General features: G+C 41.7%; 2 protein-coding genes across 2 annotated transcripts; one reads left to right on the top strand and one right to left on the bottom strand.

Moving 5' to 3' along the window:
• The first annotated feature begins 1515 nt into the window (after positions 1–1515).
• arhgef19 (Rho guanine nucleotide exchange factor (GEF) 19) lies at positions 1516–11072 on the top strand. The gene is made up of 15 exons (XM_076092870.1): positions 1516–2200; positions 2313–2801; positions 3676–3808; positions 3884–3969; positions 4056–4312; positions 4404–4564; positions 4679–4831; positions 5132–5261; positions 5440–5514; positions 5612–5701; positions 5789–5952; positions 7547–7705; positions 7796–7875; positions 7963–8067; positions 8232–11072. Exons 1-15 carry the CDS (start codon positions 1516–1518, stop codon positions 8384–8386), a joined length of 2922 nt encoding a protein of 973 aa, XP_075948985.1. The 3' UTR covers positions 8387–11072.
• LOC142951354 (putative pleckstrin homology domain-containing family N member 1) lies at positions 10395–18044 on the bottom strand. The gene is made up of 11 exons (XM_076092858.1): positions 17390–18044; positions 15119–15227; positions 14167–14313; positions 13746–13832; positions 13259–13346; positions 13029–13165; positions 12779–12925; positions 11903–11989; positions 11567–11642; positions 11389–11465; positions 10395–10924 (listed from the first exon to the last, which is right to left on the bottom strand). Exons 1-11 carry the CDS (start codon positions 17482–17484, stop codon positions 10799–10801), a joined length of 1176 nt encoding a protein of 391 aa, XP_075948973.1. The 5' UTR covers positions 17485–18044; the 3' UTR covers positions 10395–10798.
• Positions 18045–18074: the final 30 nt, after the last annotated feature.

Below are 18074 nucleotides of genomic sequence, written 5' to 3'. Positions count from 1 at the left end.
CAGGGCACATGATCTGGGTGAACAAATACGGAATGTTTTAGCAAGTTAGCCTGAAATATAAATGTACAATATAGTCAAAGAACAGCAGAACAGTCTATCTTTCCTTTTTTTGCTCATGACTTTCCACTGTTTACAGTTTATTTGAACATGAAAGAACAAAATGAATCTGATGTGACTGATCTGAATGATCTGACTAAATTTAATAATATAAAAACATTTTGTCTCTGTATCCTTCTGTGCACACAGTTCGCATGAGGCCGTGTGTGTTGTATGTGTTGTATTAATCGGCTCTTTGAATCAGGAGTTGAGGATTACCTGTTCAGGAAGCAGGAGGGTAAGAAGAGACAGAGCTCCACAAGTGTGTTTTAACAGCCTGTCAGGAGAGCTAACTTTATGACCCGCTGCTGGGATTTAACAGATGCTCACTGTGAATATTCAATCACAAAAGGTGCCTGCCAGCTAATGTGGGCTGACAGGAAGGCAAACCAACAACCAGAGTGATGGATGAGTATAGATCTCAGGTGAAAGGTGAGAGTGCTGAGGATGTGCGCTCTTCCTCTGTCTATCTGTCTGTTGTGGTATTCTGTCTGGAGCTGGTGTGTGTGTGTGTGTGTGTGTGTGTGTGTGTGTGTGTGTGTGTGTGTGTGTGTGTGTGTGTGTGTGTGTGTGTGTGTGTGTGTGTGTGTGTGTGTGTGTGTGTGTGTGTGTGTGTGTGTGTGTGTGTGTGTGTGTGTGTGTGTGTGTGTGTGTGTGTGTGTGGATGTTAAGTACAGGGGCTGTATGCTGTGAGTAGGGAGGTCTTTAATTAGAGCAGGAAGACCCGGCTCAGGAGACACACTATACTAGACTTAATTCTGTGTGCGTGAGTCTGTCCACGCAGGTACGTGTGTGTGACTGGGAAACATCCTGCACGCGTCAATAGTTTCAGGGTCCATCTTGCCATTTCCAGCAGAGTCTGCTCAGAGTGCGCACGCACGCACGTTAAAAGATCTTAAATGAGGCTAAATCCCCAAAATGTTCAAAAGCCAATTAGAAAGTAATTTCTCCATCAATTAAACATCCACTGTCTGAATAGTCTATGAAATGTACACATTACTTTTGTTCTTAATTTTGACTAATATCTGTGTGATGAATTTTTTGATTAGTTCAAAAAAGTGCATTCCATTTATATGCATGTATAAATACATGCTGCATTGGCAAGTTGAATCCATTATTCTCCTCTAACCTGGAATTTATACATTTGGCTGTAACTCATTGTAATCTCTTTACTAAGCTTAGAGTGTGCCACTACAATAATTATAATGTTCTCAGTGCTTGACTAGGTGCTGTAGGAATTTATTTTTCATTTGTGAAAAAAAAGAAAGTTGTTTTTATTTTTAAGGGAATCAAACCTTCAGGGTCTAACAAAGTCTAACGAAATGATAAAAAGATCATGCAGAATTTTGGCCTGAGTAAAACCTATTAAATTGTTCTTTTCCCTCTCTTCTTCTGCAGCTCTCATGTGTTCGCTCAGCCATGCTTCCTGGCTATGGATTGTCACCTTTTCCTGATTTCCAACCCCACTTTCACGCTTTTCGCTGCCGAGGAGAGAGTGCCAGCATGTGGATCCCTGGCTCAGGGGAGTCCCAGGCTCTGAGCGAGGCCCAGGAGGACAGGCCTCTTCTCCACCCGTGCCACCACAAGCATGTCGCTGTGTGCCAGCAGGAAACATTGGCTTTTATCGAGCTACAACCACCGGTGACTCCTAAACTGAGCGGCCTTAGCTCCCCGAGGCCAATCGTTATTCCAGAGACACAATGCACAACACACTCCCTGCCCCTGAACGGTTTCACACACACACTGAATGAACTAAATGACATGCAGAACGGCTGCCACAAGACAGACAATGAGCACGAAACAGTGTTGAATTTGAACTCTTATACACCTGCGGGTGACTGTGAGCTTGAATGCCATAATAGCATCAGGACTTCTTTGAAGGAGCAGACAGAAAAACCTCGTGCCGTCACAACAGTATGTCGTCCTTTCCACGCTGCGCTCAGCCTCCCTCTGCCGTTCCCTCTGTCCTCACTATACACAAACGGAGACTCCTGGGAATCTCCGTTACCTTGCTCCCCATCCTCACCTGAAGGTCCTGGGTTTCAGAGCCTAGACTCCTGCCAGAGGAGGACGTCCCAAGGTTCACTGAAAGAGAAGTCTATCCGTGAGTGTGCAGCTGTTTTCCGCTATGGACAAAGTTTACGCAACAAATCATTTTTAAAAGCTCTTTACGTGCTTTCTCTTAGTCTGATATTAAGTTATTTTCTTGTTTCCAGGGCGAAAGATGCAGGTTTATTCGCCCGACAGCCAGAGCGATGAATCTCTCAGCAGCCCAATCCTGGACGCAGACTACATCTTCCCAGGACCTTTTGCATCTTTCCTGGAGGAGGACCTCAGTGGATTATCCTCCCTGGAGGCCACTTCAAGGCCTTCATCCACAGACGGCCTTACAGATCTCCCAAACCTCAGTCACGATGATATTTTCAATCTACCTGAGGAACCACTGGAGATAATAGAGGACTCAATGCCAGCGCTGGGGGAAGACAGCGAGAGTGTAGAGATGTCGAGTGCCACAGGGGGGAGCTTTTTGTCCCGCAGCCGTCAGGGGGATCAAGAACGGCGGCGCTTCTCGGCTTCAGAACTGATATCCAGGCTGCAGCTCTCTCAGAGGAAGAGCTCCTTCACCTTGAAGCTGGGCAAGTCGCTGTCTGCGCGGGTCGCCTCCAGAGACAGAGGCTCCAACAGCCTCAGCCCCAACGCTGACTGTGAGTAGAGAACAGAATCATCATCAGGGTAACATATCATTGAAGGGTAGTCCATACACCAACCAAGAGCAGTATAAAAAAACAAAAAGAACAGGTTCACTGGCCTTCTCCTTGAACAAAGACAAAAGACGAGTCAGATTAGTGACAAGTTAAAGGAAAACTTAGCTTAAAGTGTAAGGGTTATCAGCTTCATTGTTCCTGCACATCACTCAATCTCAAATATCCAACATCTGCACAGTTGAATGAAAAATATCCATTAACTTGTTTGCTCAGAGTTTCACAACACATTCCTCATTTTCACTCCACAACAGTTGCACTTTCCAAGTGCCTCATGAATATTAAACACTGCTTCACCATGTCAGCATTTCCAACAAGTGGAATTCTTCTTAAATTCTCAAATAAATAATGCTTTACTTAAATGCTAAAACAATGAGTAAATTAATCAATTATTTGACTGACAGGAAATGTGATACATTTGGGTTTTGGACTGTTGATCAAAGTAAACATGCCAATAGAAGACATTACTTTAGGCTCTGGGTAATTGAGATGGATTATTTACTTTTTTTATTTATTGTAATAATTAAAACAGTTATCAACAGATTAATTGTAAACGAACGCTATGTGTTACCCCCAAAGACTAGGTAACTGGGTCATTTACATGTTTGGTAGATGAAGAAGTTGGCACGGATAGATAAACTGGGCTCAAAGAGCCCTTATACAACTAATTATGTCAAGTGTATGCTGCAGTTTTTCCTCTTATGAAGCTGTCCCTAAACATCCAGAGAGGTTCAAACTGATAGTATCGTTTCATGAACCTTCATTGTATGAGGTCTATTACCTCACACCTGCACCGTGTGCTTTTTATCCTCTTCAGATAAGTCCAACTGCAGGCACCGCAGCTCTGGAGGCTCTAGTGATAGCGGGCCCCACAGTCCTGTAGGACCTGCACCTACTCCGCCCAGCAGTGACAATGGCATGCCTTTGCATCGGTGGAGCACAAAACTAGGGTAAATACAGTTTTAAACTATTAATAAATTGCACAGATTAAAGGGTATTGATGTCAGTTCACTTTTTTTTCACAGAATGCGAAAGAAATCCATAGAGGAGGACTTCTGCACACTTCCAACTGTTGCTAGTTCAAATCGATTATCGCGGTTTTTGCCTAGTTGTAAGTCTCCCTGGACTATTTGCAACTAATTAAATCAAGACTTTGGTTGAATTTTCCTGTAACATCCCCTTTTTACTCTCCTGCAGCTATTCTGTACCAGGAATACAGTGACGTCGCCATCAACAGAGAGATCCAGAGGCAGCAAGGGAAGGAGCCAGGCACAGAGGAGGAGGGGCTCAGGGATGAGGGGTCTGACGGGATCCCGTCTCCTTCTAACCTTTCTCCATCTAGCTCCTTTCGCTCATCGCGAGGCTCTGCTTTTGCACTGTGGCAGGACATCCCCGACGTTCGAACCAGCGGCCAGCTCGACAACTTCAGCAACGAGGAACGTAAATTACAGGAGGTGAATGAGACATCGCAGACCGGCACAGCCGTTTGCCTGTTCATGTACTGTAGATGACCCGGCATGACTTTCTGTCTCTCCCTAAACTCAGGCAAAGTTTGAGCTGGTGACGTCTGAGGCCTCCTACATTCGTAGTTTGACCATCGCAGTGGACCACTTCATGTTGTCTCAGGAGCTCGCCGAGTGTCTTGGAGCTCAGAATAAGCAGTGGCTCTTCTCCAAGCTGCCTGAAGTCAAAGGTGTCAGTGAGAGGTGATGTAATATGCTGCTGATGTGCCTCTGTTGCCCTTCAATTCTTTATGTTAACATCTCAGTCGTATTGTCTCCTCCTCTGAGTGTATTTTCTTCTCACTCGGTGCCTTTTAGGTTTCTTCAGGACCTGGAGCACAGGCTGGAGGAAGACATTCTGCGTTTCGACGTGAGCGACATCGTCCTGGAACACTGCCCGGCCCTGCGAAGGGTTTATTTACCTTATGTAACCAACCAGGCATACCAGGAGCAGACATACCAGCGTTTGCTGTGAGTAACTGCTTTCATCAAATGTGTAACGTATCAGCTGTTTGAGACCTAAACAGGCACTATCTCTCTGTGCGGCTGTGGTGCATGAAATCCAATTGTTTCATGCTGGAGTTCCATAATTTCCTCTGTGTGTTCAGGTGTTATTTTAGTCCCGCATTACTTAACTTGCAGATGTTTCATTTCGAGGAGGCTGACATTTTTTTCTTCTTCTCAGGGTTAAAAAGCACGCTGGAATTTACCCCCACTTTCACTAAAAGTCACTCAATCGTTTCTCTAAATGTACTCGTCTTGTCCTCTCAGGCACGAGAACCCTCGTTTCCCCGGCATCCTGGCTCGTATGGAGGAGGACCCCATCTGCCAAAGACTTCCTCTGACCTCTTTTCTAATCCTCCCGTTTCAGAGGATCACACGGCTCAAAATGCTGGTGGAGGTACACGATCAAACGTTCACTGCAGAGTTCATGTTCGCACTTGAAACCCAATTACGTGCTGTAAATGGGGTAATATGTGGACCGGCTAAGCATTTCGCCGCAGCAGGTTTTTTTTCCCCAACAAAAGTATTATTCACTTTTGTTGGCGCGTCTTCAAAAAAACATATTTACTTTTCAGAACATCTTAAAGAGGACGACACCAGGCTCCCGAGATGAGGACACTGCCACGAAGGCTTTCAATGAGCTAAAAAAGGTGGTGATTATCACCTCTAATAGCCAGTTGGATGAGTACCAGTATTATCACTGGTGAGGCACAACAGTAATAACCATGTTGGTGTCTGTCGTCTTAGATCATCAAAGAATGTAACTCCAGTGTGCAGTCAATGAAGAGGATGGAGGAACTTATTCACCTCAATAAGAAAATCAATTTTGAGGGAAAGGTGACCGAAGTCATTGTAAATTGGCCATTTTTTGTATCTGCGTTGTTAAGTGTTTCTTATTCAGCAACTTATTTCCTTTCTCTGTAGATCTTTCCTCTGATCTCTCAGTCCCGCTGGCTGGTGAAGCACGGTGAACTCCTGGAAGTGGACACTCAGACGATGAGTATTTCTGGATCAAAGCTCAAGTTGCCCACCAAGCCTGTGTACCTTCATCTGTTCAATGACTGTCTACTGCTGTCCCGCAGGAAGGAGTGAGTGAAATGCAGTCGGTACAAAGAGACCAATGACTAAAATACTGCACTGATTGCTGACTCATGATAAGAAACAAGGACTTTTTTTTATGTTTTAAACATAAGTTAAATGATTTCAATCAGGAGAGACAAGTGAATGATTAGTAGTTAACATTTATTATGACAGATGCTGCGTTAATGAGTTACACAGAAATAATTCTTTGCCGCTTGAACTCAACGAGGAGATTTGTGATCGAGTTGTGATTGCCCTGAGCGGCAACGATATAAATCCCCCCGTGGAGTCCAGACACTGGTGGTGCATGGTGGCTGATGAGGTTGATAGAATGATGAGTTGATGAAGTTGATGAATCTGTGAAGATTGGGGCGGAGATGGGGAGGTGGAGGGTTGCGTAACAGCAGCTTGACCGAACTGAAGGTAGAGACACAATCATATTTAAAGAAAGACAGCAGCCAGATGATAGGCCAACGATGTAATTGTGTCGTTGTGCTATTGGCTAGAGAGACCAGCTGATCTAGAGGGCTGATATGATTGACAGCCCCGAACAATGACAGCAAGGAAATAATGAGTGTGCCTGCATGAGGAGTGATGGCAGATGTATGGTAAATAAGCTATGGGCTTAGGCATGCAAGAGTATAGTCTTCCTCTCTGAACCTACGCTAAGAGCGTCATAAGTCTGTCTGAATACAATGCTCACATGCTATATCATCCCTCCTCTCCACACTGGTCTTGCAGCAATCCCTTCCCACAGCAACAACACTGCAATGACTAAAATAGAATAGAAAATACTTTTTTTTGTGCAAAAGGAAGAAATATGTCTTTGATTTGCATAGGCAAAATCTGCTATTAAAAAGGGTAAATTAACACACTATACATTATCACTTTCAGACAAGACACATTCAAATAGATTTACATAAAAACACACAATATAAGCTATATTAACCAGGTTATTGATGGTGAGGACTGAATCAAGGGTAAATAAATATATATAAAATGATGTGTGCTGAGGTAGCAAGCTGGCTTCAAAAAGTGGTTGTTCTTACTGATTATTATATTTTAGTGACAAATTAGGGAACAAAATCGACTGTGCTTATTTTGTGCAAAAATGCTTACAGTATCCTTCCATGACAGTTCAGCTTTTGCACAGAACAAGTATTTGTTTTTTCCCTCTTTCTTGTTCTTCGCATTAGGAAGAGATCTCCTTACAGACCATTCTCTTTTAATCTACTTATGGCATGCAAGTGTTGTAGTTTGACATTTGGAGAAATTGGCTTATGCACTTACTTGTCGAGAGTTAGATGAGAACATTGAAACCACTTATATATATATATATATATATATATATATAATAATAATAATAATAATATAATAATAATGGTCTGAAAACAGCACATAGACTGCACCCGCTTTCACCAGGATTATCTCACTCTTTTTCAAGCACAACAGAGTGCAGTCATTTAAAATAAGCCACGACCACTTAAAACTTCAACTCATAGTGGCTTTAAAGATACACCAGCTGGTTATTAATGTGAGGGAAAAATTGACACGCACGGTCTTCTGGTGATCTTGATAATAAGCCGCTATCTTTTTTTGCAGCACGTGGAAGTTCATGGTGTTTGTACACGCCAAGATGGGAGAGCTGAAAGTGAAGGACCTCAGTCAGAAGCTGCAGGGCATCTCAGGCTTCATCTTCCACTTGCAGCTGTGTGGAGTCCAACAGCTCAAACACCAAATCCTGCTCAAGTCACACACCGAGTGAGTAACAACAATAATTAAGTATGCCTAAGTATAAACAGGTAGCTTCAGCAGACGGTGATGTAACTGCTCTTTCTTGTGTTTGCCAAGGAGCGGGAAGCAGAGATGGATTACAGCCATGTTTCCATCTGATCCGCTCGAAGACATCGAGCAAGCCAGTGAGAATGATGGTCAGTGGAGAGCTTTAGGTGCACTATAAATCAGCGGAAACCTTTTAATCCTCTCATTCATCTTTTTCCTGTCTTTTCCTGTCTTAGATATATCCCAGGTTCAGTGCATCAAAAGCTATCAGGCCCAAGAGCATGACGAGTTAACACTGGAGAAGGCCGACATTCTTCATGCTAAGACCATTACAAGTGATGGTAAGAGTTTGGATAAAGTCCTCTTTTAGATAAACTGCATTCCGACCTCAACCTGCACCTAAATTAGGTAAATCTGTGCCACTGGCCACCTGAGTTTAAATCTAGTGGTAGATGTGTATGTGCAGTGGTTTCTCTGATGTCAAAGGGATGTTCTCTTTCACCAGGCTGGGTGGAAGGCATCAGACTGTCTGACGGGGAACGGGGCTGGTTCCCCAAAACCTACGTGGAAGAGATCACAAGTCGCAGCGCTCGCCTCCGCAACCTCCGAGAAAATATCCGCATCAAATGTGTCACGCAGAAACTGGAGGGGGAAGACTAATCACTTTTACTGCAACTTGTCGTGTGTCAAAGGTGTGTTTCAGTCGTTAAGTTGCATCTTTAAGCTTCTGGATCATTTTAGTTTTGATTTTAGATGGATGTGGGACCTACTTGTAGTACGCAGGTGCTAAAACAAGCCAACATTTTTAACTGTGTGAGCATTTTTCTTTAGCAAGCTAACTGCAAATTCAGTCTTGAAATGAGAGTGCAAGGCTTTTAATGTTCCTATACATTTTTAGCTTAAACAGCTTTTATACAACACGAGTCATGTTCACGAGCAATCACTTTATGCATGCTTTCTGTGAATGCATTCATTTCCATTTTTTTTAAGTCTGAGGAACACCTGCACATTTACCAGCACAGGCAGTAATGTAATCATATCCAAAGGTAAATATGTACATTTCTCGGCTCATGACAGAGTCTGTCTCTATACGTTTTTTTATCTGTCATGTCTCCTGTGGCCAGATTCCATCTTTGGACTGTCGTATGCTGTCAGCTGAGCTCTGTGAGGTGCAGGAGAGTCATTCACGTAATGTTACAGCATCAGAAAGTGGCTTATGGCAGATCCTTCTATTGAGCTGCATTAGGACACATCAGGGGCCTTTTATCTTCTGTCTTTGTTCACACTGAGTGCTGCTTTAATTTCAGAAGACAGATAAAAAGTTGCGAAAAGTTACGAAGATAAATGAAAACCTGATTTTGTGTTTTAGTCCATCCAATATCTGATACACTACAGTGCATCAGTGTGCAACAGTTCCTCTCCATGTGGATTGTTAAAGCATCCTTGCCTTTTTCAAAGATGATTTCACGAATCTGCTGTAACAAAAATGAAGGACAGATTATCTCATTAACAAGGCCACACTACACAAATAAGGGTTAGGCTGACTATATTTTTTATTTTTTTGTTATTGTCAACAAAACAAACAATTTATCCGACTGACAAGTATTGTCTGTGTAGCTAAAGATTGATATATCGTATTCCTCCTTGCTGTAAAGCTCCATTGGTGTCCAAAAACAATCAAACACACATCAATGAGCCAAACTGTTACTCTCAATGACATTCCTTCGTTACCGTGAACACATACTGATCCAACATTACATAAACCATCCCACTGATGCAAATACTGACTAGAGCACCAAATACATATTAATGCACAGCTGAAAATAGTCCCCAACAAATGCACTTCAGTGGGAACAAGTTGAGCTTGGTGCTGAGTGCCACAGACATGGTGGGGATTGTTGGTTTTGTTATTTTCACTGTATTTGTTGACAGTAAGAAAAATACAAAATAATTGTCTTTTAAAAACAAGAAAATGGACCAAATTCACCTCAGGAGACATTTACATTGACCCTCCGTGTGGTAAAAGGGTAGAGGTTTTACCCCACTTCAACTAACTTTTATAAACTTTAACCCCAGTGGAACAAACACTAGAAATTGTTATATTACACTTATCATACAGCATCAAGTAATACTGTCATATACTTAAGACTGAATTACATTTAGGCCTACATCGTCCACATCGTCCACATCGTCCCCCTCATTAGTTGCAAAAATCCCCAAATGATCAAAAGCGCAGTGTAACTGAGCTGAGACCTGTTATTAATGAACCACTATAATCAACATTCAATTGTAAACTCTCCCAGTGGCACATACAATGTTTATAACCCCCTTTTTTTCTACGTCTGCGTTGTGAGTTGTAATTTAACTGTGTATTTATACTCCTCTAGCTGGTTGTTCTCTAAGGAGATTCTGATGTAAATGTACTTAAGTGCAGATGGCTTCATGTATAAAGAGTAAGAAAATGATTAATTTACTATTATGACTGTAATTTATGTGAACAAAGACTTAACAGATATTATTACCTTCCATAGCTATAAGGTTTTCAGTTTGATTCATTTCTAACACCAACATATACTGTAATACACTGGATCTCTGCACACTACTGTAAATGTTTAACCATTGTAATAAATACAGATACTTACATCTTTTGTTGTGTTGAATAAACAACTCTTAAGAGTTTTAAAAAGGTTTATTGTGAAAAGGTCAAACATTATGTATTTTATAGTAAAGACATCAAAGCTAAGTATGTACAGTTGCTTCAGTACTATTTTCTTCAGTAAGTAACCCTTATAGCTCTACAGACTGACATTGTTTTAGCTGTGGTCTGGCCTTAAACTGGGTCATGACCTTGTTTTCCGTTTGTCCCCATATGAAAGAGAACTAAAAGTGTCTTTTTAGTCCCTCAGTGTAACAATATCACATATATCAATATTGGGCAAGAACATTTCAGAGCCTCCAAACTGCTGCATCTTAATTTTGTGACAAAATTATACATAACAGTCATATGTACATACTATCTACATGTTATTTCAGATTCATAATAAAAGTCAACCTTCTCCACATTCAGATGAGTCAGCTGCGACCATTGATGTGGCATTGGTCGGCTGTTATCATTGGTTCCTGGGACTCCTTCCTGCTCCTCTGCAGCTTCGGCATGATTGGAGGTGCAGTGGGACTCACAGCAACGTTTCTGTCTGGCTGCAGGTCAAAGACAAAAATCTTGTTGGTGCAAAGTTAATTCACATTTGAGGCAAAACCAAACCAGTAGTGAACTAGGAATGTTACATGCAGAACTGTAACACTGATGCATGCATTTGAATGTAGTCAGCAGAAATGAATATGTAATAAATGCTACGCTAAAATAAAAACATCAAATATTCACTGTCTTTTAACTTTGTTTTGGGCTACTGAGGGAAGTATATGGCTCTTTAACTGCTAAATGCTTCAATACGTTCACCAGTCTCTAACTAGTCCAACAGCAAATGGCAGTTTGAAACATACAATGACAAAGTATTGACAACGCCATAAAGAATTCCCCAACTCTGCAGTTCCCCTCTGATCTACGTAGCTCTTCATCCTCTCTTAGCTCATTATTTTAACACCCAAACACTATTCTTTACCATTTTATATTCCTTAAAAGATGTCAAACAACATAGTCTAACCTGTTGTAATTGAAACATCCAGTTCCGATAATCCTCCAGACAGGCACAAGAGACCTGCAGGGGCTCCATCAGCTCACCTACGACACAACAACGATTATGAAATGACTGTATTTCTTGCTGTAATCAAATGCTACATTTAGCCAAGAAAGTATTAATGTCGGATGTTTGCACAGCATACCCATCAGCTCAAACTCCAGCCGTCCAGGCAGGGCAGACCGCTCAACTGCTCTGATGCTGTGTCGGGGCAACCTGCCCTGTTAGAGATGACGTAGAAGAAATAGAAATGCTTTAAATTGTCCAGAGTTTTCACTTTACAATCATACAACGATTGTACAAGAGAAAAACGACTGACTGAAATGACTGAAGGCAAGTGTGAGTTACAAAATGTTCCACCCATGCTTTATGTCATGTGTCAAAAGAACAAGTCCTGTGTAAAGATTACAGGGACACACAGGTATGCCACAGTGGTTGAGGAGGTATTATGGATTTTTCCCATAGAGTCATTTTACAGTACCTCATATCTTATATTCAGACGCTTGTTGTCGACTGACAGCAGCAGGACGTCTTGAGGGAAGAGAACCATCAGTCTTTCTTGGAGTCCCTGAAAGAACAAAGCCATGTCACTGCTACTGTTGTATTAGCTGTTCAAAACAGAGAGTATCACTGACAAATGACTGACACTTCAAATAATGTTCTCTATAATATAGAGTGAACACTTATAACTATCATATTGACATGTGCCACAAGTAGCATTTTTTAAAGCACAGCTGCAGTTTATCACAACTTGTGTCTTATATTTGTAACTTGGTCCATATCTGAAATGAGTAATAATATTATAGTGTATTCCAAGTTAATTGGTGAGACATGCTATAAAGGCAGGGGGTGCAAGAAAAACTATTTAGCCCTTAATTGACTTTATTGTGATAATTATAATGAATAGAAAAGATGGCCAAATAACCAAAATAAGACCTAAGTTGTAGTAAATGTGAATTATCCTTTAATGTAAATAAATAATTTCCATTTCGATCTTCTGTTAAATAAAGGAGAGACCATAACTGAAAGCAGCCTCTACAGTTCATGCCACATTGTGTGCCAGTAGGTCAAATCTAACATGAAACCTGACCTACTTAGAAGTGTTTTATAAAAGGAAATGTGGTCTTGATTTTCAGATACTCTAACAAAAACAAGAAGTATTCTGTAAGTGGTGGTTCATCTGTCATCGGGTGGTAAGTATGGAAGGACAAATACATTTTTTTTTTAATCTTTTCAGTTTAGTTTCAGAAGTGAACTTGTTTTCATGCTGACAAATGAGTAAATTCTTGCTCTCCAATTATTTTGTATCCATGCTCATTTGCAGATTCCTAATCCAGTGTGACAGAGTCGTTATTACCTGTCTCTGTGTGTTGATGATATGGACGATAGATGTGTATCCCGGCTGACCCATGTGCTGTATCGGCGAGCCCTCCCACTGCCAAATGGGAGCTTGTAGTAAGTACTTCTTCAGTTCTTCTCTTTTCCAGTGCTCATCACAGGGTAACTAGGGAAGACATATGATATGTGATTCATTTTATTCATTACAATTTAACTCGTCTACTTTTTCATGTAGAGTTGTAAGCAGATGTACAGCAGTTGGTCATTACAAGATAGGAGAGAGCGCAGTAGGAGGGACTCATGGGTTGTGCCATTGACTTGTATCTCCTATCTTCTATGTGTTGCATCCATTTCTGTAGCTCTGCAGAACTGGCGCATATGAAGACCTTGGAGTCCATCATTGGACCTGGATGAAAGAGGGAACAACATAAATCATGCTCAGGACTTTACACTGTGTTTCCATGTCTCAGCTGAATTTGGACGATTTCTGCCGACTCACCGCTGATCTCAAACATGTGTGGTGAATGTGACGTTTTAGGGTCAATAGAGACAGCTTCCAAAGAAAGTCCAGAAAGGGGAAGGATGCCCTGTGAGATAAGATAACACAAAGTGTCAGGATAAAGTAATGTGCTTCAGTTTCCTCCAAAGAGATCATGATGCATTTTTATTATTATTATCCCCTAAAAAGCTGGTATGGCTCATGTGTGGTTGCCCATTTACACATCCAGCAGATACTGAGCTCCGATGCTTTTGTCCGACTTCGGTATTTTTCAACCTGGACCCTATTTTCCAATGCTTTTGTTTGTAGAAGTAGGACAAGTATAGCTTAGTGTAAAAGATGTTTGTTGTACCCATTAGTCACTTTAGAAACCAAAAATGGGAAAATCGGGTCCAAGTTGAAAAAAACAGAAGTTACCCTTTAAAGTGTGTTTGAACCTTAGCCACTATCTGGCATTTCATTTTTAAGTAAAATGCACAAAGAATACCTCATAAATGAAGTCTTGTCGAGGGTGGTCCAGGGAAAGGATCAAGAGGTGGAAGGAGAATAACACCAGGAAGTGTTCACTGGTTTCCTGTCGGGGAAAAATACATTAAGATGTGTGACAACAATGTAACACCAAACAAGCTGAACATGTTTTTTTAAAGTGCAGGAGGTGTAGGCTGATAGTGTCAGAGTTTCCAGAGTTCACACAGGCAATGTAATAAAATTGACCTGTTTCACTATTTTTCAATTAAAGATGTTGCTTGCCAGACAGAAGTTTACTGGAATCCAACAACTTGAGCAGTATTACAACTCACAAAGAAAACATTTTCTGAAAGCGGATTTCAAAATAAACCCTTGTAGGGTGATGTTTGGGTGGAGCCACGCCTCATAACAGCTGACACCCATGTGCAACGCAGTGTTACCTGTGTGTAGCTGTTGTAGAGAGACACCAGGGAGGAGTGGATGATCTCTCCATACATGTGTGCAGGTTGGCCCTCCCACTCCCTGATTGGCTGGTGGGAGTAAATCCTGTGGCGTAACTCGTCTCTGCTCCTGCCCCACAGCACCACCTACGGACACAAAACTGTATCAGCCCATGTGTATTGGTTATGATTTGTACATTTCAATATTTTGTAGCTTTTCCATTGGTTGGCCATTTTTCCTTAGTTGTAATAAACTGTGTATGTTAGTGAAAAAGAAAGGGTCCTGCATACTCTATGTTACTAAATGTTTTTCTGCCATCCCATGTCACTGCCCCATCAGTATTTCTATGTGGCCACATGTTTCACAGAAAGATGAGTCATGCATTACACAGCAAATTGTAGTTTGTTTTACTGTTTCAAGCCTCTATAGTCATTGCTATTTGTGCAAAATGCTTCACAATCAAGGGGGATTTGGTTTCTAAAATTGTTGTTCTGTTGGTGGTTGGAAGCTTCATATTTAGACAATTTCTCATTCAAGTGGAAAGAACTGCAAAAACTCAAGTTTGTGTGGCAGTGTTTCCTCCCTCCTTTATTTCCTGTAAAGTTTGAATCACACCAAACCGGGAATGCAGAATCTCTCACTTTTGTCGTGGAAATTCCTACGGTGTGTAAACAGTGCGTGTCTGGCCTCAACACAAATAACTGCACTGTGGAACAGTGGAAACTGTTCATATTCATGTGAGGCACATCTCGCCACACTCTGCTCGAGCACTAAAAAAATGTTACAGTGTTTGCCCAAAGTGAGCCACATGCTGTGTTCTTACTGTGAAAAGTGCATGATGAAGTTTCCGTCTGTGTCTCTGTCACACACACTCACACATCACTCTCACACACACACACACACACACACACACACACACACACACACATCACACATCACAAGCATAGCGACCTCTTGTTCCAGGTGTCGTATTGAAGGCTGGCGCGGTGGTGGCGGGGGCTGCTCATCTCTGCTGGTCCTCACTGACAGCTGAAGCCTGGTCTCTCCCAGACTCCACACCCTGAATAAACACGTCATCAGTCACGTGGCAGCACTCACAGCTGAGGGGTGGTTAGTTTCGTGGCCTCATTCTTGCACGGATGTGGGTTCAGTTTATAGTCCTGTCTGTGCAACGTGAATGTTAAAGTGCATGTTCTGTTTGGCTCTGTCTTGCCCTTCCAAGCAGTGAGTCAGGTTTTAACACTATGTTTGTGGACCCCTGTTTGTATGTGTTCCCTAATGGTGCTTGTGCTTGGACTGACTGCAGCCCTGGTGAGCCTCAAAGAAAAATAAATAGAGATTGAAGAGCAATAGAGCATATCACAATTTAAATGACTGGTCTTGATCCTCCTGCAGCCCAGCGGCAGACAGACGTAATCAGATTACAGTAGTCAGAGCAGACACAGACCCCCCCCCTCCTTACTGCTATATTCTGTAGCCAATGCCTACAAATACTAATTCTAAGCCAGTTTTGAATGTGCGCTGTAGTGGACATACACAGACAAAGTGACAAAATTAAGTATAGTAAAAACAATCATGCATACAGAAAATGGTTACATTTTTTAGTATGATGTTTATGTAATCTATTGTCCCACAATGCAACGCACAACGGAAGCAGAGGAACTACTCACCATAAATGATATGCAGATAGATGATATATCAGTAGATATAACCTCAAAATGAAGTTTTGACCAGGAAGCTGACAACGTCTCGCTACTGCCGTTTCTTTAAGAAACTAATATGTTGCTTATTTTAAAGCTGTCCATAAATGCCAAATAAGCAATGACATGGTGGTACCTCTGAGGGTTTCTGGCTCACTATCTCTGGGTGTGTTTATGGAGAACATTGTAAGATGCCCTTTGGTAAATCCTCCTTTGGTAAAATGTCATTCTCTGCTTGGTGGATCAATATGTGGAGCACCTTATGGCACACAAAATGGCGTGGGATGACTAAAAAGGTATCAGTCATGAGGTCACGAATGATGAATGTATTTCATCTTGAGTTTTGAGTATTCTTTATAGAGGCCCATCTACAGGCTCACATTGCAATCTTAAGCTATGAATGCTGGTATGTGACATTGGTCCATGCTATATACCTGCCCCCATAAAAGTAAACATGAATTAAGTAAAATTATGAAAAACAGAAACATTTCAATGTGTGGATGATGGTGGCGAGAAGGAGCATTACATTTTTGGAAAAATACTTTTCGCTTTCCCATTGTAAAGTTGAATTAGCGGTCCCGTTTCAAATTCATAGTTTGAATGATGTTATTCAGATACCAACAAAATCAGTAATTATGACAGTACTTTATACTGAGTGATAAACAGTCACTAGTGATACAGTGTGTATCTTATATGCGAGTGTTCATCTTTGTCTGTGAATGGGCTGCGTCCATAAGTAGTAATTATTTAACAGCCACACATAAGAACTGGTAGTTACTATTGTAATTATCCTCTGGTAATCCCTTAGCCTTAGAACAAGAGGGGATTTGTCCCGCCCTGACTCTGTATTAAACCCCTCCATGATTCAGCCATTGTCTTATAGTAAGCTGCTAATCACGTCAGTGCAGCATCACCGAGTCCCCAAGTTCTTGTTTAGTAAATAGGAGCCAATTAGTTCTGCTGGGTGCTGATAAGTGGAAATCATATGGATGTAATGAGTTGTTCTGCAGGTGTTTTCATCGCGGTTAAAGGGAATTGAATCTTTTCTTCTCTGCACTACCTGGAAGATTTCTGTGTAAAAGCCCATCCTGTTGCTCTGTGAAAACAAGCATTTAGTGTGTACATCCTGGAAATGGTATCACTGAATACTGTGCAGCTTTGAATAAGGGTATGCGGGAGGCTCTCTCTTCTTGTGTTTTACATGTTCAGCTCCAAAATGTGACGCATGACATGTCAAATAAAAACCACAGCGGTTGAAAGACAAGCTGCTAAAATGCTTTATTCACTTCCCAGAGTGTCACTGCTTCCTCCTGCAGAACTCACCAACACACATAACCACATTTAAACAAACCTAAAAAGTATTCTCTTTTAAAGCTGTGAAGATACACATAATATATTTGACTCAATCCTCGTTTTGTTCCGGGATCCAAGTACAGACATAACTGTGTAAATTCCCCACCTTTGCTTTTTTATTTTTGAGCAGTTCTCAGCTTTAAATCATAAACTTATATTCATGTCTTACCCTAAATTGTCTCCAGAGAGTTCCAGGAGCTCGATCTCATCAGGGCCCACCTCGTCCACTCCAGTATGCCTCTGGGTCACACTGCAGCATCCCATGTCGGACGAGGAGTCTGTCCCTCTCCGCCTGTCTCAGCTTCTAGTCCACACACTGAGCACCATCTGCACAGACAATCATCCCTGCTGTGTGTGTGTGTGTGTGTGCCACACTTAAACCAAAGAGATAACAGAAAAACGGGGGCTGGTCGGGTCCAAAAGAGGATATTGTCCGCTAGAGAAGAGAAGGGAGGGGGTGGTGTCGCTAAGCTCTAGTTCCTTCTTTTTGCTAGCATGCAGTTTATATTTAAATAGAGCCACAAGAACGAAAGGTGTTGATGCTTTCGAAGAGGAATTGAAGATAAAAGTGGCAAAAAAGTTTTTGTTGAGTCGCAGCTTCGTAGTTGTTCCTTCCTTCCTGTCAGTTGGCTGTCTGCAGAGAACTGAGCAGTTTCCTCAGTTGTTGTCTCTATTGACGGTCTGAAGTTACAATGGGAACTTGCTGGCGCTTTACCATGACAAATAAAAACTGGTTCTATTGTTAATTAAAGCTTCCCATTTGTAGATGTACAAATGCAGCTGCTACAGGTACTAAACCTCTTCATGTTGCTAAAGTAAGGCTGTGATGCTCCCAGCCTCCTCGTTGAGAAGTA

The sequence above is a fragment of the Anarhichas minor genome, unplaced genomic scaffold (genome assembly GCF_050575085.1).
Source record: "Anarhichas minor isolate MPS153535 unplaced genomic scaffold, ASM5057508v1 ptg000003l, whole genome shotgun sequence".
Lineage (NCBI taxonomy): Eukaryota > Metazoa > Chordata > Actinopteri > Perciformes > Anarhichadidae > Anarhichas > Anarhichas minor.
The sequence above is the reverse complement of the archived record's forward strand: the minus strand, read 5'-3'. Positions and strand labels throughout refer to the sequence as shown.

Excerpts from the sequence above, each read along its gene's own strand:
- LOC142951354 (XM_076092858.1), bottom strand. The coding sequence starts at position 17,484 with ATGGGATGCTGCAGTGTGACCCAGAGGCATACTGGAGTGGACGAGGTG. Across the intron at positions 15,228-17,389 it reads CTCTCTGGAGACAATTTAGG|GGTGTGGAGTCTGGGAGAGA; the intron begins GTAAGACATGAA and ends GTGTTTATTCAG. Across the intron at positions 10,925-11,388 it reads GGATGTTTCAATTACAACAG|CCAGACAGAAACGTTGCTGT; the intron begins GTTAGACTATGT and ends TTTGACCTGCAG.
- arhgef19 (XM_076092870.1), top strand. The coding sequence starts at position 1,516 with ATGCTTCCTGGCTATGGATTGTCACCTTTTCCTGATTTCCAACCCCAC. Across the intron at positions 4,832-5,131 it reads CAGACATACCAGCGTTTGCT|GCACGAGAACCCTCGTTTCC; the intron begins GTGAGTAACTGC and ends TTGTCCTCTCAG. Across the intron at positions 5,262-5,439 it reads GGCTCAAAATGCTGGTGGAG|AACATCTTAAAGAGGACGAC; the intron begins GTACACGATCAA and ends TTTACTTTTCAG.